General features: G+C 36.2%; 1 protein-coding gene across 1 annotated transcript in view; it reads left to right on the forward strand.

Moving 5' to 3' along the window:
• Positions 1-24,355, forward strand: part of LOC115432778 (polypeptide N-acetylgalactosaminyltransferase 10-like) — a 268,778-nt gene that overhangs the window by 99,049 nt on the left and 145,374 nt on the right. Inside the window, exon 4 of the mRNA XM_030153782.1 lies at positions 12,014-12,180. Coding sequence (XP_030009642.1) covers positions 12,014-12,180 — 167 coding nt within the window. The remainder of the gene's footprint in view (positions 1-12,013; positions 12,181-24,355) is intronic.

Consider the following 24,355-nt stretch of genomic DNA (forward strand, 5'->3'; position numbering starts at 1 on the left):
TTCCCCCTGCTGCCCTCGGGTAGGAGGTTCCATAGCCTTCGCAGCAGAACAGTCAGTTCCAAAAACAGTTTCATTCCACATGCCATAAGTGTGTGGAGTTTGCATGTTCTCCACGGGGTTTGCGTGGGTTCTCCAGCTTCCTCCCACCATCCAAAGACATGCCACTAGTATTTTAATTGGTTTATCTAAATTAGGTGTGATTGGTTGTTTTGTCTGTATATGTCCAGGTTGTTATTGAAAATAAGAATCAGTTCTCAACTAACTTAAATAATAATAATAATAATAATAATAATAATAATAATAATAATAATAATAATAATAAACTTTACTTGTATAGCACCTTTCATACAGAAATTGTAGCCCAAAGTGCTTCACGTTGATTGAAAAAATACAATATTAAAATACATTAAGATTTGATTAGAAATACAATAAAATAAAAATAAATATAAAAACAGCGCACATTAAAATATTTGATTATGCATAGAATTTTTGAAGTGCAAGAAATAAGATGAAATTTGAAATACAATAAAATAAAAAATAAAAACAGAAATACAATAAAATAAAATAAAAATAAAAACCGCACATTCCTGGTTCCTGAGTTGTGACCCCATTTTTATCTCCTTTCAAAGGCTAATGAGAATAAAAATGTTTTTAATTTGGTTTTAAATATATTCAGTGAACTGGCTTCTCTAATGTCTTTTGGAATTGTATTCCATAACTTTGGTGCATAGTTAGTAAAGGCTGCGTCCCCCATTTTCTTTGTAATATTTCTGGGAGTCGCTAGTAACCCTGCGTTTGATGACCTCAGTGTTCTAGTTTGTACATAACTGATCAGTGAGTTTGCAATGTAACTTGGTCCGGTTCCATTTAGAGCTTTATACGTGAGGAGTAGAATCTTAAAATCAATTCTGTAGGTTACCGGTAGCCAGTGCAGGGAAACCAACACTGGAGTAATGTGCTCTCTCTTCTCTCTTCTAAATGGTTAAATAAAGGTGAAATAAATAAAAAATAAAATGTTGACAATTTAATTTCTTGCAAATATTCATTTTGGCCCATGTGTCCAGACTTTAGGGACACCCTGTATAGCACAGGTGTCAAACATGTGGCCCGGGGGCCAAATCTGGCCCACCAAAGGGTCCAGTCCAGCCCTTTGGATGAATTTGTGAAGTGCAAAAATTACACTAAGATGTTAACAATCGTTTTAGTTCAGGTTCCACATTCAGACCAATTCAATCTCAAGTGGGTCATAGTAGCCTATAAATACTCACAACTCCAAATTTTTGTCTTTTTCATATATTTACATATTTACATGTATTATTATTTATATATTTATGTAAAGTATAATGTTGCAAAAAATATCTGAATAACCTCAACAAATATGAACAACCTGAAATTCCTTAATAGAAGTACATGCAATTTTACCAATATTCTGCCTGTTACTAAATGTTTTGTGTATTTGTAGATCCACTGTGATCTGTAAGTTATAATGTACATGTGGAAATGATAAACTGAAGCATCGTATTGTTAAAATTACACATTTTTTCAGCTTGTTCATGTTATTCACATTGTTTGAAAGGATAGTTTGTACATGCAATCATTTTCATAATATAATTTTACTTTTTTCACTCTAAAACATAGAGAAAAGTTTGGAGTTGACATTATTTCTGTATTATATTATAATTTTACTGGTCCAGCCCACTGCAGATCCAATTGAGCTGGATGTGGCCCCTGAACTAAAATGAGTTTGACACCCCTGCTGGATAGGCACATTAGTGTTTTGATGATACAGGTGGAGAGTGTAGGCTAACATGCTGATCCAAAATCTCCTGATTTAATTGCATCTGTAAATGCCACAGTGTAAACGTGATGAAGGTGACATTTCCTTTAGTTTCATCCTGTTCTGACAGGCTGTTGGATTCTTTTCTTTCATCATTTTTTGGACTCTGAACATTGTTATGCATTCGTCAAAAGCTTTACTGGTGAAACTAAAAAAAAGGCGGTTCAGTATAATCTAACATCCAGATTTCATTCCTACAGACATACAGAATAAACAAAATATTTCATAAAGCAAAGAGATGAATTGTGTATTATGCTCTATAAAGCTTTGTGTCGCTGAGCTAATGAGCATGAAAACACTGCAGAACTATGGAGATGAAAATACATTTCCACTCACATTACAGAACTAGAAGCACTCGGAGAGCGCAGACCTCCGCCAAGGCTGATCAGTGTTCTCATCAGTGATCGGTGTTCTCTTGTACAGGGTGGGGAAGCAAAATTTACAATGAACATTTAGTTGTTTTTTCTCAGCAGGCACTACGTCAATTGCTTAAAACCAAACATATATTGATGTCATAATCATACCTAACACTATTATCCATACCTTTTCACAAACTTTTGCCCATATGAGTAATCAGGAAAGCAAACGTCAAAGAGTGTGTGATTTGCTGAATGCACTCGTCACACCAAAGGAGATTTCAAAAATAGTTGGAGTGTCCATAAAGACTGTTTATAATGGAAAGAAGAGAATGACTATGAGCAAAACTATTACGAGAAAGTCTGGAAGATACTATTAAAGAAGAATGGGAGAAGTTGTCACCCCAATATTTGAGGAACACTTGCACAAGTTTCAGGAAGCGTGTGAAGGCAGTTATTGAGAAAGAAGGAGGACACATAGAATAAAAACATTTTCTATTATGTACATTTTCTTGTGGCAAATAAATTCTCATGACTTTCAATAAACTAATTGGTCATACACTGTCTTTCAATCCCTGCCTCAAAATATTGTAAATTTTGCTTCCCCACCCTGTATCTGCAGTCCATAGCAGTAAGTCTCTTGACTTCTGTTCTAACTGCTGGCTTTTCAAGCTTTTTTGTGACTAAATCACAGGTGTCAAACATGCAGCCCGGGGGCCTACAGGGTGGGGAAGCAAAATTTACAATGAACATTTAGTTGTTTTTTTCTCAGCAGGCACTACGTCAATTGTTTTGAAACCAAACATATATTGATGTCATAATCATACCTAACACTATTATCCATACCTTTTCAGAAACTTTTGCCCATATGAGTAATCAGGAAAGCAAACGTCAAAGAGTGTGTGATTTGCTGAATGCACTCGTCACACCAAAGGAGATTTCAAAAATAGTTGGAGTGTCCATAAAGACTGTTTATAATGGAAAGAAGAGAATGACTATGAGCAAAACTATTACGAGAAAGTCTGGAAGATACTATTAACCCTTTCATGCACAGTGGTCAGTACAGTGGACAGCTATTCTACAGTTGTTCTCTTGTATATTCATGGATTTTGTTGTTCTTTTTGTTGTTGTTTTTTTTTTTTTACACATATCTTTATTAAAGTTTTAAGACACTACATATCTTTTCTGACATGAATTGGTAACATTATGTAGATCTCTCCTGATCATAAACCCCAAGAATTACAAGCCCTCCCCATAGTTTTCCCACAATTTATCAGTAAATACATGTTTCTGTGCATCAACAATTAAATGTGTGGTGTCCAGCTGAGTGGACATTTTTGCAACTTTATGAAAAATAGGTTCATAACATTTTTTTTTTTTTTAATGTATTTTTCAATTATTTTTATTTTATTTCTTAATTTTTATTTCTTTTTCAGAAGAAAATTTTCAGTCGCATTGTTTTTTTCATGCCTAAAGTGGACTAAAAACACTCAGGAAAAAAATTTTGATTAAGGTTCTCATAATTTGTGCATGAAAGGGTTAAAGAAGAATGGGAGAAGTTATCACCCGGATATTTGAGGAACACTTGCACAAGTTTCAGGAAGCGTGTGAAGGCAGTTATTGAGAAAGAAGGAGGACACATAGAATAAAAACATTTTCTATTATGTACATTTTCTTGTGGCAAATAAATTCTCATGACTTTCAATAAACTAATTGGTCATACACTGTCTTTCAATCCCTGCCTCAAAATATTGTAAATTTTGCTTCCCCACCCTGTATAACCAGCCTGCCAAAGTGTCCAATTTGGCCCCTGGGATGAATTTGTGAAATACAGAAATTACACTAATGATATTAACAATCAAGGATGTTAGAATCATTTTAGGTCAATTCAATCTCAAGTGGGTCAGAGCAGTAAAATCCTATCATAATAACCTTATAAAAAATGAAAAGTACACATTTTTCTCTTTGTTGTTGTGTTAAAAAAAAAAAAAAAAAGGAAAATTACACAGAATTGTTTACATTTACAGACTAGCCTTTAGCAAAACATGTAAATAACCTGAAATTTCTTCAGAGTAGTCAGTGGAATTGTACCAATATTCTGCCTCTTATTAAATGTTTTGTGTATTTGTGATCTGTAAGTTGTGATGCACATGGATAAGTGATAAACAAAGGCGTAATATTGTTAAAATTGTACTGATTTTTCTTAAGAATTTTCAGGTTCATATTCGTTCACGTTATATTCAAGTACGGTTTGTAGATGTAATATTTTCATTACGGAATTTGACTTTTTTCACTCAAAAACAGAGAAAAAAAAACATTGGAGTTGACATTATTTATAAGTTCTTATACTATTACTTATATTTTTTTTACTGGTCCAGCCCACTTTAGATCATATTAGACTGAATGTGGCCTTGAACTAACATGACTTTGACACCCCTGTTGTAAATGATTTGTTGCGTTTTAAAAATGCATGAGGACAGTGATTGTGAGTTATATACCACACCTGCATTTCTGCATTGATGAAACTGTGAAAACTTGGAATAAAAAGAAAGGTTGAGAAGATTTTATTACCAGAGGAGATGGTGTCACCTCTAATAAACACAGAAAACACAAACTATGGAGACAGCATTTCACCAGGGGAAAAGCTGATAATACCGCTGCACTTCTTGGTGACAGGCGTGCTACAGCCTATAAATACAGCAAAAAAACACGCAGGCTATGACACTGAAACTTGCCACTGGAGATTTGACAAAGTAAGTCACCGGCAACGACGTGAGCCAGTTTGAGTCGGACTGAGATCACTATACGTGCGATGTTTGAAGGCACTTTTGTCTTGGGGTCTAAACAATTTAAAGTGTACCTGTACTGGTCATACTTATGGCATTAATTGTACTGTATGTATTATCTAAAAGTAGGGATGTAACGATATGAAAATTTCCTATCACGGTTATTGTCACCAAAATTAACACGGTTATTATTATTATCACAGTGTTATTGAAATAGTGCTCAAAATGTTCAGAAAGTACTAATACACACACTGAAATGATTTAACCAAGTTGTATTTTGAAAAAAAATAAAAAATAAAAATAAATAAAATAACTGGCACAATGTACTTTCTGTTGGAAGAAACATTCAAGTATTAACCCTTAGGGGTTTGAATTCCATGTATCATTTGTTCATTTGTTTTTCAATTTAAAACCAAAAATGAAAAAGCAAAAAAACAACTCTTTTTTTAAATTATTTTTCCTTTTCAAAATAAGAATAGCGGTTCGTTTTGCCATTTCCCGATTTTGTGCTCAAATGAAACATGGAAAAAATGGATAACAACCGTTTCATCTGATTTATACTGATTATATATATATATATATATATATATATATATATATATATATATATATATATATATATATATATATATATATGTATATATATATATATATATGTGTGTGTGTATATATATATATATAAGCTCATCAAGAGAATGCCAAGAATGTGCAAAGCAATAATCAGAGCTGAGGGTGGCTACTTTGAAGAAACTAGAATATAAGATATGTTTTCAGTTATTTCACATTTTTTTGTAAAGAAGTGCATAATTCCACGTGTTCATTCATTGTTTTGATGCCTTCAGTGAGAATCTACAATGTAAATAGTCATGAAAATAAAGAAAATGCGAAGAATGAGAAGGTGTGTCCAAACATTTGGCCTGTTTTTTTTTTTTTTATATCTATATATATATATATATGTGTGTGTGTGTGTGTGTGTGTCATACATACAGCTTTTTATAATGTTCACAATTTATATTATTTATTTATATTATTTATTTTTCTGCAATCACTTATCTTTATATACAGAGTAGAAGTGAGAGAACTCCTGATGTGGTATCATTTTGATATTTATATCAGAGATATGAGGTATTTTACAATGTTACTTGAAGTATTTTATTTGCACCACAGTTTTTTTTAGCTATTTAAGTACTGTAATTGCAGATGTAACTTACAGATTTGTGATACTTAGGCTGTGACTGAAGTTTTACAGATTTGATGAAAAATTGTCATGAACATCTCCCGCACCTTTAACAGATGGGATACAGATCACATATGGACAAAAAAAAATCGAATTTGGGCCATAGAGATGTGACGTTCAGGAACGAATCAAATCTTTTAAACGGCTCTTTGAAATGAACGATGGGAACAGAGTCTTTGTAAAGAGACATTCTTTTTTTTTTTAAGGAGGGAGTGTCCGATTGCCTGTCAATTTATCAACATACTGTTCTTGTTCTGAGAATTGCACTACAGTTCAGGTATTTAAGTAATTGCAGTGATTAATCACTGTTGTGTTTTGTGCATTTTTTTCCATATGTTTACACACATTTATTGTTCTTGTTTTGAGGAGAATAAAATGTTATTTCATCAGAAAATGTTTTATTTTCTTCTCCATTTTTAGGCTACAGACTAGTCCACATAATGTACCGTGATTTTTTTTGTCAAATTCCAGCATTTGCCTCATGTCACCTCTCATGTCATGTATTTAGCCCACACATTTAACTAACTATTCTTTTTTACGGTAAGATAATATTTACTGCTGTGCCAATTAAACACCTTTAAAATGTAATGTCAATTATCACATGTAGCCTATTTAGTCATTAAAACATTTGTGTTTCAAAATAATGCAAAAAACATAAAAGAGCCAGTCTTTTGAACGGCTCTTTCCAGTGAACGGCTCCCTTCAAAGAACCAAAAGTCCCATCACTACTTCTGTTGTCTTTTGTAGTTTTACTCAGAAATTGAAAATTGAGTTTTTAGAGGAAAAAATCTGGATTTTATTTTTGGCCAAAATCATGCAGCCCTAGAGTGGATAAACTCTAGTGGACGTCTGGGTTTATGTGGACTGATGTACCAGCTGCTCGTCGTCTCCTGTGTCCAATCAGACAGACACACCTGCTCTGATGCCACCCCCACCCCCCACCCCCCACCAAACCTCCTTCACGTTCACCCTGTCCGCCCCGAAGGCAGCGTCTGCCTCTCGGTGATTGGCATGTTGTCAGAGCCTCAGAGGCAGCCCGGCCCAGACCTGCGACTGACACATTCGATTTCAGCTCGCCGACAAGATGTAATTGAAGGACACACACTCACAAACACACACACACGCACACACACACACATACACACATAGACCTCCATCCCCGGCCTGTCTCCCAGCGATCATATTTGAATGAGTAACACGGCGGCTGATGTTGAACACAGACATTGATGGACTGACACAGCTCACTACACACTTTCTCTCCCCCTCCATCAGTGAGAAACATTACTCTCCTCCCATGATTAGCTCCTCTGCAGGCTCTCCCTCCGCTCTCTATTATGATCATGTACGAGGCGATCGCTGTAGCCCGTCATCGGAGCACATGTTGGCGGCTGATAACAGCTGTATGTGCCACAAATCATAAAATTACAGCCGTCTTTGATGCAGGAAGGAAGTTGTCAGGAGCATCACTGCAAAGCCTCAACATCTCTTCCAGCCGCTCGTAAAAAGTGTTCATCGCGAAAAAAAAAAAAAAAAAGCCGAAGTTCTTTCCCCGCTGACCCACTTTCCTCATGTTTACAGGCTCTTCGACACGTTCGGTTTCTTCATCCGACAGAGTTAAAGCAGGAACTTCTCGCGATTGATAGCAGTAGAGTTTGTATGTTTTGGTCTGGACCAGTGTTGGGCAAATTAATTTTAAAAAGTAATTAGTTTTAGTTACTAGTTACTTTCCCAAAAAAGTAATGGAATTAGTCATGGAATTACGCCTTCATAAATGTAATTAGTTACCAGGGAAAGTAATTATTGCTTTACTTTTTCACTTGGTCACTTGGGCATCTTCGGAATTTTGTCGCGACGTCCATTGTGGGAAAGGGAGGTTCGCACAGTCACCTGACAGCGACAGCAGCAGCGCAACCATATGGTATTATATGGATGAAACAAACACAACGCGGAAACGGCTGAAATGCGGAAACGGCTAGAGGAATATGCGTAGAGGGAAGGGAGCTCCTGCCGTTTCCGCATTGTGTCTTTTCCAGCTGCCACTGTAAGGCGGCTGCGTGAGCCTTCGCTTCCCACATTGCATGTCGTGACAAAATTCTGAAGATGCCCGAGTTACCTCCCGGCTTGGTTTGTAAACAAATGGTTTGTTTACGGTGGATGGCACTAAGAAATTGTTCACTGTAATGCAAGAGATTCAGGTGAGTAATAACAGAAAGACTTTCAGATTCGTGATACTGAGGATATGACTGAGGTTTGACAGATCTGATGAAAAATTAGTCACGAAAGTCTCCCGCACCTTTAAGCTAGTATTTAGTAGTGATGTGACATTCACAAACGAATTGAATCTTTTGAACGGCTCTTTGAAATGAACGATTGGAACCGAGTCTTTGTAAAGAACCGTTCATTTTTATTTTTATTTTTTTTTAAGGAGTGTCCAATTGCCTGTCAATTTAGTGTCCCCACCAATATATATCAATATATATCACTCCCCAGTGATATATACATATATATCTATATCTATATCTATATCTATATCTATATATATATATATATATATATATATATATATACACACAGGGTGGGGAAGCAAAATTTACAATATTTTGAGGCAGGGATTGAAAGACAGTGTATGACCAATTAGTTTATTGAAAGTCATGAGAATTTATTTGCCACAAGAAAATTTACAGAATAGAAAATGTTTTTATTCTATGTGTCCTCCTTCTTTCTCAATAACTGCCTTCACACGCTTCCTGAAACTTGCACAAATGTTGCTCAAATATTCGGGTGACAACTTCTCCCATTCTTCTTTAATAGTATCTTCCAGACTTTCTCGTAATAGTTTTGCTCATAGTCATTCTCTTCTTTCCATTATAAACAGTCTTTATGGACACTCCAACTATTTTTGAAATCTCCTTTGGTGTGACGAGTGCATTCAGCAAATCACACACTCTTTGACGTTTGCTTTCCTGATTACTCATGTGGGCAAAAGTTTGTGAAAAGGTATGGATAATAGTGTTAGGTATGATTATGACATCAATATATGTTTGGTTTCAAAACAATTGACGTAGTGCCTGCTGAGAAAAAAACAACTAAATGTTCATTGTAAATTTTGCTTCCCCACCCTGTATATATATATATATATATATATATATATATATATATATATATATATATATATATATATATATATATTTATATATATATAAAATAAAACATTATTTATATTATTTATTTTTCTACAATCCCTTATCTTTATATACAGAGTAGAAGTGAGAGAACTTCTGATGTGGTATCATTTTGATATTTACATTAGACATATGAGGTATTTTGCAATGTTACTTGAAGTATTTTATTTGCACTACAGTTTTTTAGCTATTCAAGTACTGTAATTGCAGTGATTAACCCTCTGGTATCCCGTCCAGCAAGGCCCTTACTAAGCACCAAGTGTGCCTTTTTGGCACACTTATGGAATAATGCCAATACATTTTTCATACAGTTTGTTTTTAGTTATTTTACACTTTTTTTCTATTTCATCAACTTGAGCCGTAAATAAAAATACCAAATACTTAATAATTGTCATATTTTTTTAACCCTTTAAATGCTGTGTTTGTAATGTAAAGAAACCATTTTTTTGGATGCAAAAAACACAAAAAAATATTTTTTTTCAGTATACTACATAAAAAGTGGATCACATATTATTTGATTTTTTTCATCCTGGCATATGTTAATGATTAACTTCAACATTGGTTAATTTGCATTTTTATTTTTGGCGCTAGGTCAAATGTTCAAAAATACTTGCATCTGTCACCAAGTGTGTGAAAAATGCACACCTATAAATCAAACTATTAAATATTATATATTGATTTATTTTTCTGCTGTAATTTGATTTTATTTTTGTAAATCCAGGGCAGTCCTAATCATACATATCAAATGGAAGGAATAGTGCGTTTTAGGCACACTTGAGAGACAGATGCTAGTCTTGTAATTTTCTTTTGTTTACAATGTGCACATTTTAGTTGGTGGCCAGAATTTTAAAGATCATGCAAAAATGAACAACTTTTGAATTCTAGCTTTATTTAAATTGTGAAAAATAATATGAAGTTTTTTAACACTAAGTGCAAAGTGTGCCTAAAAGGCGCACCCGGATACCGGAGGGTTAATCACTGTTGTTTTTTTGTGCAATTTTTTCCATATGTTTACACACATTTATTGTTCTTGTTTTGAGGAGACTAAAATGTTATTTCATAAGAAAATGTTTTATTTTCTTCTTCATTTTTAGGCTACAGACTAGTCCACATAATGTACCGTGATTTTTTTTGTCAAATTCCAGCATTTGTCTAATGTCATTTCTAATGTCATGTATTTAGCCGACACATTTAACTAACTATTCTTTTTTACGGTAAGATAATATTTACTGCCGCGCCAATTAAACACCTTTAAAATGTAATGTCAATCATCGCATGTAGCCTATTTAGTCATTAAAAAATCGGTGTTTCAAAATAATGCAAAAAACATAAAAGTGCCAGTCTTTTGAACGGCTCTTTTCAGTGAACGGCTCCTGATTGAACGACTCCCTTCAAAGAACCAAAAGTCCCGTCACTATTGGGCCACAGTTGCCTGCAATCTGAATGTTGCCTAAATCTCCATTGCACTTTTCATTCACATTTACCTTCATTGACACAATATTTTTCCATCGTTTGCAGAAGTAAAAAAAAAAAAAAAAAAAAAAAAGCCTTTTTTTTTTCTGAATTTTTGGCATTTCTTTTGGCTTTTAATGTGCAAATGGGAAATGCAAATGAAATCAGCTGGATAGAAACACACATACTGTTTCAGCCGATGAGACTCTTGGCACTTGGTGATGGTGCAGTTTCCTCCACCACCCAGGCCTGTTCCTTATGTGATTAAAACGTTGGTGTCTTAATTGAATATTCATGTGTGTTTAGTGTCTTCTCTATTATCTGCACATGCTTACAGGGGTTAGTTCTACCCACATAATCTGTATTACTCCCCCTTACGAAGAAAATACCTGTTTCATCTCCTAAAAATTCTGGGATGTGTCTCTGCCTGAAATAGAAGCGAAGGTATTCGATGCGTCTCTCTGTCCTTTTTCAGCTAATACTTCAGTCGACTTTTGAATCCCTTTGAGTTCTGGCAGTCGACAGCTGTATCATGTCAACATATTGCAATAACTGTAACTGCTGCCCATCACCAGATCTATATATCTACCGGACGAGTCATTTTTATGCTATTTTCAAGGCTCAACACCAATTTGCATGGCTTTGAAAGACCTGTTATCTGTTTCGTTATTGTTACAATGCAATTTTCCGTCACTGTATGATATGTATGTATTTTTCATGCAATCTTTTTTTCCTTTCATTTTCTCTGAATATTGTCCAACAAACAGGTAAACATAAGCATAAAACATATGCTGTATATGTGCAATAGCTTGGATTCATTGAAATTGTCTCTTTTTAGTCTTTGCTTTGATTATTTCTCACTGAGAGGCAGGCAAACACAAATATCACAGTAAACGTAAATGATAGAAAAGGGGATTGAACTGTGGTTTCTGGGAAGATTGCATCGCGATTTCAGCAAGCTGATATAGGAGCGCTGTCTACCTGACTGTTCAAAAACATCCATCGCGGCTCTGAATCCATGTATCACCTGCCTGACCTGAGATGTGCAGAGGATGTGAATACATATGAGATGTGAATGACATGTTCTAATCCTTCCTACGGTAAAGACAAGGAGAATGCAGTGGAGAAATAAAAGTATTCATGTCTTTATTTTTTGGGCGCAGCTGTAAACAGAAGCTATACGCGGAGAAGCTGCCCAACACCAGCATCATCATCCCGTTTCATAACGAAGGCTGGACGTCTCTGCTCAGGACCGTCCACAGTGTACTCAACCGGTCTCCTCCACAGCTCATCGCAGAGGTCATCCTGGTGGACGACTTCAGCGACAAAGGTACACAACAACGACAACACACACACATCAGGGTTCACATTAGCCGGTATCAGAGGGAAATATTTACTGTACTTAAGTAGAGTTTTCAGGTATCTGTACTGAAGTCTTTACATTTCCACAAACCAGACCTATTACTTTAGGGTCAATACACTATATGGACAAAAGTATTGGGACATGTTGTGTTTGTTTCTTCCCAGACAGTTTTCTTCCACCTATATCTTACATTAGTGACACTAATGTTCACCTGAACCGAAATGTCGGCAGTCTCAGAATTCACGAATGCCCCCATGCACTGGGGCGCTGGAAAGGAAAGGGGGAGGGGGGTGTGTGTGTGACAAATTCATGGGGCCCAGCATTTGTGTGTCCAGTTAGAATTGTGAAAATGTTGCGTTAGATCCACTGTGTAATAGAGGAAGAGAAGCAGGGAGTTGGACGTTGAAAGTATGTAAAGTTTCACTTTCGTTTCACGCCAGCGTTAGTTATGTATACATACATACATACATACATACATACATAGGTACATAGGTACATACATACATACATACATGCATGCATACATGCATACATACGTTGATACATACATACATACATACATACATACATATATATATATATATATATATATATATATATATATATATATATATATATATATATAGGTACAATACGTAGATACGTACGTACGTACATACATACATACATACATACATATATTGTTCATTTTTTCGAATAAATCTATCCAAAAAAACTCTACTGTTTATCATAAAGTGAACTATACATCTTTGCAAATAATTCATTCAGTCATAATGCATTAAAGGACTGGAAATATGTATTTTCTTTTTTTTTTTTCCAGATTGAATTGCAGTTCCCAGTATGACGATGTATGACATTAATGCAGCAGAATACTGTTGAGATTTTACTGTAAATTCATAATAATTGGATCTCAACACTATTCAGCTGCAGAAAACAGACTTACAAATGTGTCCTTAGCAAAAACAAAAAAAAAACAAAAAAAAAACAAAAAACAATACACTTTTACCAAGAAAAGGGACATCTGCAGACACAAGAACCTTTTCATGTTACTTGGAAGCTAATGGCTGTGGAAATTGTTCATTTAACAATAGGTGCCTAATTTTCACAGTGATGATGAAAGTTAAGTCTATACCGCTCTGTTCAGGATGTGTGCATTTAGTCATGTGTCTGGTGTTGTGTCTGTCTGCTCTTTGTAATGAGCCTTTCCTTTCCTGTGTGGGTTTGTGTGAGTTATTTTGTGTCTTTCTTCACCAGCCCTCTTAAGAAAGTGTTTAATGGCTTGTTAATTAGTCCTCTCTGTCACGGTCCCTCGTTGAAGGATGTGTCTCCATGGTAATGAGATGTTCCACCACCTAAGACTCATTTAGAGGTTAACACTCGGCAGAGACACCCCCCACTGCTACAGAGGAATGGAATGGAAACATAAAGCAACTTAAGTTATAGGAAATTGGAAAAACGCCAGAGGAGTCTCCAAAGAAGCATAATTAGGTACATCTCACATCTTAGATACGTCTTTCCCACTGAATTGCATTTAATATCTGCCAAAAGCACGGGTCAAATGCACAAGAGGCTACTGGAGATGGTATTGGATCTTTGCAGATCTGAGTCTTCTTTTCAGACAGTCTATATTTGCAGGATTTACACTGAAGCGGTGCCAAACCCATTTAGAGACACCAGTGTTTCCAGCATTTATTACCCTATAATCGTGAAATTTAAGGTTTGCCAGTGGGATAGTCTGGGAAGTGTTTGTAGAACATGTGCAGCTACAACTGTTGATAAGTGTGGGCTTTTGTATTTGTCCTCACCTGCCCAGGGACTGCAGAGGGAAATGAGCTTACGGCTGAATCTGAAGCAAAACACTTTTTCAGCTTAACTGTTATTTTGATGTACATCCAAACTCAGGTCCGCAGTATAGATACATCAGCCCGAAAATACTGAAATCAGAACTTTGATCTAATTATGCAAGGCATGCCTATATGAATACATGTTTGAATTAACATGTATGATATATCGTCCATGGTACTCCAGTACTTTAACCTCTAGGAAACTACTGATCTTTTAGTTTAGAAACCCTGTGGTCCAATTGTTGAAAAACGCACACTAAAGTGCTCTCTTGGGTGCCAAAACATGTGCTAAAGTGCCCTTTTGGGAGCCAAAACGTGTGCCAATGCCCTCTTGGGAGTCAAAATGCATGCGAAAGTGCCCTCTTGGGAGCCAATACACATGCCAAAGTGCCCTCTTGGAATTAAAAACATGTGCTAATGTGCACTTTTGAGAGCCAAAATACGTGCTACTGCCCTCTGGGAGGTCAAATGGTGTGCTAAAGTGCCCTCTTGGGAGTCAAAATGCATGCTAAAGTGACTTCTTGGGAGCCAAAACGTGCGCTAAAGTGCCCTCTTGGGATTCAAAGCATGTGCTAATGTGCACTTTTGAGAGCCAAAATGCATGCTAGTGCCCTCTTGGGAGTCAAATGGTGTGCAAAAGTGCCCTCTTGGGAGCCAAAACACATACTAGTGCCCTGTTGGGATTCAAAACATGTGCTAAAGTGCCCTTGGGAGTGCTCTTGGGAGCCAAAACATGTGCTAAAGTGACTTTTTGGGAGCCAAAACGTGTGCTAGTGCTCTCTTGGGAGTGAAAACGTGTGCTTAAGTGCCCTCTTGGGAGTCAAAATGTTTGCTAAAGTGCCCTCTTGGGAGTCAAAAGGTGTGCTAAAGTGCCCTTTTTGGGAGCCAAAACATGTGCTAGGTCCCTCTTGGGAGCCAAAACGTGTGTTAAAGTGCCCTCTTGGGAGTCAAAATGCATGCTAAAGTGACCTCTTGGGAGTCAAAATGCATGCTCAAGTGCCCTCTTGGGAGCCGATACACATGCTAAAGTGCCCTCCTGGGAGTCAAAATGTGTGCGAAAGTGCCCTCTTGGGGGTCAAAAGGTTCAAGTGGCCTTTTGGGAGCCAAGACACATGCTAGTGCCCTCTTGGGAGTCAAAAGGTGTGCTAAAGTGTCCTTTTTGGGAGCCAAAACATGTGCTAGGTCCCTCTTGGGAGAAAAAATGTGTGCTTAAGTGACCTCTTGGGAGTCAAAAGGTGTGTTCAGGTGTCCTTTTGGGAGCCAAACACATGCTAGTGCCCTCTTGGGAGCCAAAATGTGTGCTAGTGCCCTCTTGGGATTCAAAACGTGTGCTGAAGTGCGTTTTTGAGAACCAAAACACACTATAAAGTGTCCTCTTCAGTGGTGAGAACGTGCTGTATATACCCTTTTTTACTTTTCGCCCCTGCCCTTCAAAAAGTCTGTGCACGCCACTGATGGGATGAATTTGTGAAATGCAAATATTACATTCAAGATATGAACACTCATTTTAGTTCAGGTTACACATACAGGACAGTATGATCTAAAGTGGGTCACAACAGTAAAATACTATCATAATAACCTGTAATTAATGACAACTCCAATTTTTTCTGTTTCTTTTAGCATAAAAAGTACAATTACATGAAAGTGTTTAAATCTGCAAATGATACTTTCACAAAAGTGTGAATAACCTGAACAAATGTGAACAACCTGGAATGTCAGAATTTTAATAATATTCTGCCTGTTACTAAATGTTTTGTAGAAGTAAGAATACAAGTAGTTTGTCTGTACATGATGCCCAAACACAATACAGACGTCATTATTTATTTATTTTTTTACAACATGATGGCTTAAGTACTTACATTTACCCTCCAGTATTAGTCCACCTGTATTTAACAGCGTCTTATGTGGTACAGGCTGTTATTTCTATTCATACTGTGTAAAAATGTCCAATATTGACATAAATTTGATCACTACAGTATCTGTCAATGGTTTGGTATAAACTCAAGGTTTTCAAGAACAGAAGAACGATGACTCAGTGACAACAAATATTTTAATTAATTCTTTTTTCCACCAAATGTGCAAAAACATTTACAGTCTTGAGATTGTTTTACTGTTCTTATGGTGCTTTGAACTGAAGCAAGTATTAATGCGTGTGACACCCCTGAACATTCTATCAAACACTTTATTTAACCCATAGAGACCCAGTGCTACTTTTGTGGCAATTCCAAAATAGTTTTTTTTTTTTTTTTTTCTCTTTTTTTGACTTTTCTTAAGGGGTTTATCACCTTTTACTCTAATATTATGTTCCGTGTTTTGCATTTTTGAGAGAAAATCTGGTATTTTCCTGCATTTAATTCACTGATCATGTTGATGTTCACTGAAGCTCATAATAAAGTTGAGGGTTATTCTATCAAAAACAGAGAAAACTGCAGAAAAAGTGACTTTTTCTGTCAAATCTATCATTAACTGAACATAAACTAAGTGTTTCCATCCGCTATCATTGATCCAACTCCATGGATTTTACTGGTGAATCAATGTTGTAGAAGATGATGGTGTTTCCATGGTAACTACGGAGCCTCTGAACATCCAAATGGGTCATATCTGACGACAGTGAAAAGATGAAAAACTGCATTTTACAGCAATTATTTGCATATATTGATAGGATTAATGGATTTTTTTTCTCAGTAAAAGTCAGGTTTTTTCCTATGTTTAAGTCACTGATCATGTAAATGTTCATTAAAACTCAGATTAAATTAGATGGTTAATATATCAGAAACAGAGAAAACTGAAGAAAAAGTGACATTTTCTATAAATTATATAATTAACTTAACATAAATTAAATGTCTCCATCCACTGTTATGGAAGATGATGGCGTTTCCATGGTAACTACAGAGCCTCTGAACGTCCAAATGGGTCGTATCTGATGACCATGAAAAGATGATGAACTATTTTACAACAATTTTTTTATATGGATTGATAGGATTATTGGATCAACAGGTATTAGTTTAGATCAGTGGATGGTTTTAGTCGGTGGTGGATGTTTGGGTCCTTATTGATTAATATTCGTGTTTGTTTGCATAATTTTATAGCCAAAGTCATGGAAGAGCATTTTTTTTTTTTTAAAATACCATTAATCCATAAAGACCCAGCACTACTTTTGTGTCAGTTCCCACATGACATTTTCTCTACATCTAACCTTTAGGCGATTTGTCATCATTTATTATAATATTATCCTCTGTATTTTGCAGTTTATAAGCATAAATCAGGTATTTTCCTGTATGTAATTTTCTGATCATGTACATATTCATAAATCTCAGATTAAAGTTGAGGGTTATTGTGTGAAAAATAGATAAAACTGTAGAAAAAGGGACTTTTATCAGTCAAATCTATCATGAACTGAACATAAACCAAGTGTGTCCATCCACTGTCATTGATCCAACTGCATGGATTTTACTGGTGAATCAATGTTGTGGAAGATGATGGCGTTTCCATGGTAACTACGGAGCCTCTGAACGTCCAAATGGGTCATATCTGATGACCATGAAAAGATGATGAACTATTTTACACCAATTTTTTATATGGATTGATAGGATTATTGGATCAACAGGTATTAGTTTAGATCAGTGGGTGGTTTTAGTTGGTGGTGGATGTTTGGGTCCTTACTGATTAATATTTATGTTCGTTTGCATAATTTTATAGCTAAAGTCAAGGAAGAGCATTTAAAAAAAAAAAAAAACATTAACCCATAAAGACCCAGCACTACTTTTGTGTCAGTTCCCACATGAAATTGTCTCTATAGCTAACTTTTCTCAAGTGATTTATCATCATTTATTATATTATCTTCTGTATTTTGCAGTTTATAAGTATAAATCAGGTATTTTCCTGTATTTAATTTTCTGATCATGTACATCAGGCATGTCCAAAGTCCGGCCCGGGGGCCAATCACGGCCCGCGGTCAGATTTTATACGGCCTACAGCTTGGGTTTTAGAATGTATTATTTATGGCCCGCTTGGACTGTTGAACCGAGTACATGAATCATAAAAGGTTCAAAATGCAGTTTCTCCTTTCACCTCATGGTGGCAGCACCACTCTAACTCTATCTGGCTCTGTGACCTCGCCGTGAACCCTTTTCGATAATTTCTAACCATGGTGCCTGTAAATAAAAAAACAGAAGTTGACAGTGAGGGCCGCCGCTTCCAGGAGAGATGGGAATTACAATTTTTTTTCACTGAAAATCGAGGCGATTATGTTTGCCTAATTTGTCAACAGACTGTTGCCTTGTTTAAGGAATTCAATGTAAAGAGACACAAGCAGACAAAACATGCTAACGCATACAACAAGCTAGCAGGGAGTGAGCGCTCCGAAAAAGTGAAGCAAATTCAAGCTGCTTTAAACTCAACAGTGACTCTTCATGTGAACCTGGGAGTTCAATGAATTCACCACCAAGGCAGGCTACCAAGTTGCCAGGTTAGTTGCCTCTAACTGCTGGTGTTATGTACTTGTAGATGTGACACAAAATATTACTTTCTGAATGATTTTGTGAAAGACAAGAGTAAGAGTCATATGTTTTCATCTGAAACGTTAACAGACTTTGCATTACTGAGTAATATATGAGTAATGATTACTCATATAAGTCATGTTTAAAATGAATGTGGGGTTAAGATTTTTATCAACTTCTTGGACGTTTAAGATACTCCACACAGTTTGTTCTATGTTATCTGATTCCAGATGTGAAAGGAAGGCAGAAATGTTTTTTTTTTTTTTTTTTTTTTTTTTTTTTTTTTTAATTTGTTCACACCTGAGTGGCTTAGATTTGGTTACATTGCCATTTTAAAAAATGACATTGTGACAATGAAAATAAAATTGTTGTAGAACAGCGCTTTTATATGTAATTTTTACTGTTTAAAAAACGTCCAAAGGGACCACTGGCCCCTGGCAATGTCCACATTATCAGATCTGGCCCTCTTTAAAAAAAGTTTGGACACCCCTGATGTACATATTCATAAATCTCAGATTAAAGTTGAGGGTTATTGTATGAAAAATAGATAAAACTGTAGAAAAAGTGACTTTTATCAGTCAAATCTATCATGAACTGAACATAAACCAAGTGTGTCCATCCACTGTCATTGATCCAACTGCATGGATTTTACTGGTGAATCAATGTTGTGGAAGATGATGGCGTTTTCATGGTAACTACGGAGCCTCTGAACGTCCAAATGGGTCATATCTGATGACCATAAAAAGACGAATAACTGTATTTTACACCAATTATTTACATGTATTGATAGGATTTGGGAATCAACAGGTATTAGTTTAGATCTGTGGATGTTTGGGTCTTTATTTGTTAATACTAGTGCTTGTTTGCTGAACTTTTTTTTTTTAAATACTTGAGATTTTGTGCACTGTCAGTCAGAGACCCCCCATTAAAAACTCATTCAAGGTAAACTTTTACACTAAGGTTTAGACCAGGGGTGTCAAACATGCGGCCCGGGGTCCAAAACCGGCCCGCCAAAGGGTCCAATACGGCCCGCGGGATGAATTAGTGAAATACAAAAATTGCACCAAAGATATTAACAATCAAGGATGTCAAAATAAATTTAGTTCAGTTCCATCTGAAGTGGGTCAGACCAGCAAAATACTATGATAATAAAGTATAAATAACAAAAACCACATTTTTTTCTATGTTTTAGTGTAACAAAAAAGTAAAATTACGCAAAAATGTTAACATTTACAGACTAGCCTTTTACAAAAAATGTGAAAAACCTGAACAAAAATGAACAACCTGAAATGTCTGAAGAGAATTAAGAGTAATTTTACCAATATTCTGTCTGTTATTAAATGTTTGTGCATTTGTAGATCCACTGTGATCTGTAAGTTGTAATGAACATGTGAAAATGAGAAGCTGAGGCCAAATAATGGCATAAATTGTTAAAATTGCACTTTTTTTCTTAACCTGTTTAATCCTGACCATATTTTCAGGGGAAAAACGCCTAAAAAGACATACCCAAAGTAAATGAAGAATTACTTCACAATAATAAGGTTCATATGGCTGTTCTTGGTGTCTATGGACATTTACAGACCTAACAGAATCTATTCCCATTGTCTAAAATATTGTATCTATTACTATGCCTGAGGAAACTGTAACAAACTAAAAGAGAAATTTGAATTTTTTTTATCCTCGCCTGTGTTTTTTTTTTGCTGGATTGATGATGATATGCATAAATTAATTGTTTGTGTCAGAGATTTTTGATAGCGTATATTTCACCCCACAAAGATTAAAAATCATGTTTAAACATTAAAGTTTGCAGTAAAATACACTTTTGATGTACTTTTATTAATATTAGGGTCGAAACTTTGAGCAAAAGTTGAAAAAAACATCCATTGTCCTGATTTATTATATTTTTATAGTAGATGAATATTAATATAATTTTTCAGGCCCGCAGGCCGGCCCGCCTAAAGGACTAAAGGGCTAAAGGACAAATTTCATTTTGGTCATGGTTCATGTTTTTCCATATTTTTTTAAAGGATAGTTTGTAGATGTAGAAATTTTGATAATGTAATCTTACTTTTTTCACTCTAAAACATAGAAATAAGACATACAAATTTTGGAATCGATATGATTTATGAATTATTATGTTATTATTTTAATGATCCAGCTCACTGCAGGTCATATTGGGCTTTATGTGGCCCCTGAACTAACATGAGTTTGACACCCCTGGTTTAGACCAAACATAAGAAACCGTCTCGTCCTGGGTACCTTGTCCATGCCCTTGTAGTTCTTCTTTCTTGCCAGACTCTGTACACTCACATGTCCCTGCAGGTGGGACGTTCAGAACATATCCGAAACTATAGTCTGTAAATGTCAACATTTTTGTGTAATTGAACTTTTTTTTTTTTTTTTTTTTTACATTAAAACCAAGAAAAAAGTTTGTGGTTTTCATTATTCATAGTTTATTCTGATACTATTTTACTGGTTCTGACGCACTTTAGATTGAATTGACCTAAAATGATTTTGACACCATTGACTGTTAATATCCTCAGTGTAATTTTTTGCATTTCACAAATTCATCCCAGGGGCCGGATTGGACCCTTTAGCGGACCGGTTTTGGCCCCTGGGCCGGATGTTTGACACCTGTGCTCTAAAACATAGAAATTAGACATACAAATTTTGGAATCGATATGATTTATGTATTATTATGTTATTATTTTAATGATCCAGCTCACTGCAGGTCATATTGGGCTTTATGTGGCCCCTGAACTAACATGAGTTTGACACCCCTGGTTTAGACCAAACATAAGAAACCGTCTCGTCCTGGGTACCATGTCCATGCCCTTGTAGTTCTTCTTTCTTGACAGACTCTGTACACTCACATGTCCCTGCAGGTGGGACGTTCAGAACATATTTAGTCTGTAAATGTCAACATTTTTGTGTAATTGAACTTTTTTTTTTTTTTTTACATTAAAACCAAGAAAAAAGTTTGTGGTTTTCATTATTCATAGTTTATTCTGACACTATTTTACTGGTTCTGACCCACTTTAGACTGAATTGACCTAAAATGATTTTGACACCATTGACTGTTAATATCCTCAGTGTAATTTTTTGCATTTCACAAATTCATCCCAGGGGCCGGATTGGACCCTTTAGCGGACCGGTTTTGGCCCCCGGGCCGGATGTTTGACACCTGTGCTCTAAAACATAGAAATTAGACATAAAAATTTTGGAATCGATATGATTTATGTATTATTATGTTATTATTTTAATGATCCGGCCCACTGCAGGTCATATTGGGCTTTATGTGGCCCCTGAACTAACATGAGTTTGACACCCCTGGTTTAGACCAAACATAAGAAACCGTCTCGTCCTGGGTACCATGTCCATGCCCTTGTAGTTCTTCTTTCTTGACAGACTCTGTACACTCACATGTCCCTGCAGGTGGGACGTTCAGAACATATTTAGTCTGTAAATGTCAACATTTTTGTGTAATTGAACTTTTTTTTTTTTTTTTTACATTAAAACCAAGAAAAAAGTTTGTGGTTTTCATTATTCATAGTTTATTCTGATACTATTTTACTGGTTCTGACCCACTTTAGACTGAATTGACCTAAAATGATTTTGACACCATTGACTGTTAATATCCTCAGTGTAATTTTTTGCATTTCACAAATTCATCCCAGGGGCCGGATTGGACCCTTTAGCGGACCGGTTTTGGCCCCCGGGCCGGATGTTTGACACCTGTGCTCTAAAACATAGAAATTAGACATAAAAATTTTGGAATCGATATGATTTATGTATTATTATGTTATTATTTTAATGATCCGGCCCACTGCAGGTCATATTGGGCTGTATGTGGCCCCTGAACTAACATGAGTTTGACACCCCTGGTTTAGACCAAACATAAGAAACCGTCTCGTCCTGGGTACCATGTCCATGCCCTTGTAGTTCTTCTTTCTTGCCAGACTCTGTACACTCACATGTCCCTGCAGGTGGGACGTTCAGAACATATCCGAAACTATAGTCTGTAAATGTCAACATTTTTGTGTAATTGAACTTTTTTTTTTTTTTTTTTTTTTTTACATTAAAACCAAGAAAAAAGTTTGTGGTTTTCATTATTCATAGTTTATTCTGATACTATTTTACTGGTTCTGACCCACTTTAGACTGAATTGACCTAAAATAATTTTGACACTATTGACTGTTAATATCCTCAGTGTAATTTTTTGCATTTCACAAATTCATCCCAGGGGCCGGATTGGACCCTTTAGTGGACCGGTTTTGGCCCCCGGGCCGGATGTTTGACACCTGTGCTCTAAAACATAGAAATTAGACATAAAAATTTTGGAATCGATATGATTTATGTATTATTATGTTATTATTTTAATGATCCGGCCCACTGCAGGTCATATTGGGCTGTATGTGGCCCCTGAACTAACATGAGTTTGACACCCCTGGTTTAGACCAAACATAAGAAACCGTCTCGTCCTGGGTACCATGTCCATGCCCTTGTAGTTCTTCTTTCTTGCCAGACTCTGTACACTCACATGTCCCTGCAGGTGGGACGTTCAGAACATATCCGAAACTATAGTCTGTAAATGTCAACATTTTTGTGTAATTGAACTTTTTTTTTTTTTTTTTTTTTTTTTACATTAAAACCAAGAAAAAAGTTTGTGGTTTTCATTATTCATAGTTTATTCTGATACTATTTTACTGGTTCTGACGCACTTTAGACTGAATTGACCTAAAATGATTTTGACACCATTGACTGTTAATATCCTCAGTGTAATTTTTTGCATTTCACAAATTCATCCCAGGGGCCGGATTGGACCCTTTAGCGGACCGGTTTTGGCCCCCGGGCCGGATGTTTGACACCTGTGCTCTAAAACATAGAAATTAGACATAAAAATTTTGGAATCGATATGATTTATGTATTATTATGTTATTATTTTAATGATCCGGCCCACTGCAGGTCATATTGGGCTGTATGTGGCCCCTGAACTAACATGAGTTTGACACCCCTGGTTTAGACCAAACATAAGAAACCGTCTCGTCCTGGGTACCATGTCCATGCCCTTGTAGTTCTTCTTTCTTGCCAGACTCTGTACACTCACATGTCCCTGCAGGTGGGACGTTCAGAACATATCTGAAACTAACCCAGAACCAGGGCCGGGTCCGGGCCTCTGTCGACTGGATGGATGGGAAAACATTATACAGCTGCAGGGAAGGGATTTAACCTCTGCAGGCCGCCTGCTCTCGCCGCCGGCGTCCTTCGAAAAGAAATGAGTCAGCCTGTAATTAAGGCTTAAGAGACACGAGGACAAAGTGATCTTGAATCAGTTCTGGTCTCCGGTTGAGCGGCTGGTGTTAAAGTGTCGGGGAGAATAATCCCGGACAGCTTCTGTGCAGAATACCACAAATCAATGCTCAGCTTTGAACCTGGGGATAATAAATTATGGAGTAAGTGCACTATAGAGGAGGAGAGGAAAAGCGATTCATCATCAAGTGTGCTTCAGAACCACAGCCTTCTGCATAATTTTGCGGTTCACACCTTAATTTGCAGAGCTGAGAAATAATTTTCTGTAAGAATGTGAAAAGAGGAGGGAGATGAGCTGGCAGCAGATGTGAGGAAATCGAGTGTGTTTGGACGTCTTACTGTGGCCGCGGATCATTTGTTCAGTGGGAAAAGTTAAGAAACCTTCATTAATTTAGTCTTTTGACATTTGGCTTTCCTTAAAAATGAACTGAATTCCCAACTGGTCACATTTTCTGCCTAAGTGCACTTTTTGTAGGCACCCTAAATGAA

Source organism: Sphaeramia orbicularis, chromosome 14 (assembly GCF_902148855.1).
Source record: "Sphaeramia orbicularis chromosome 14, fSphaOr1.1, whole genome shotgun sequence".
Lineage (NCBI taxonomy): Eukaryota > Metazoa > Chordata > Actinopteri > Kurtiformes > Apogonidae > Sphaeramia > Sphaeramia orbicularis.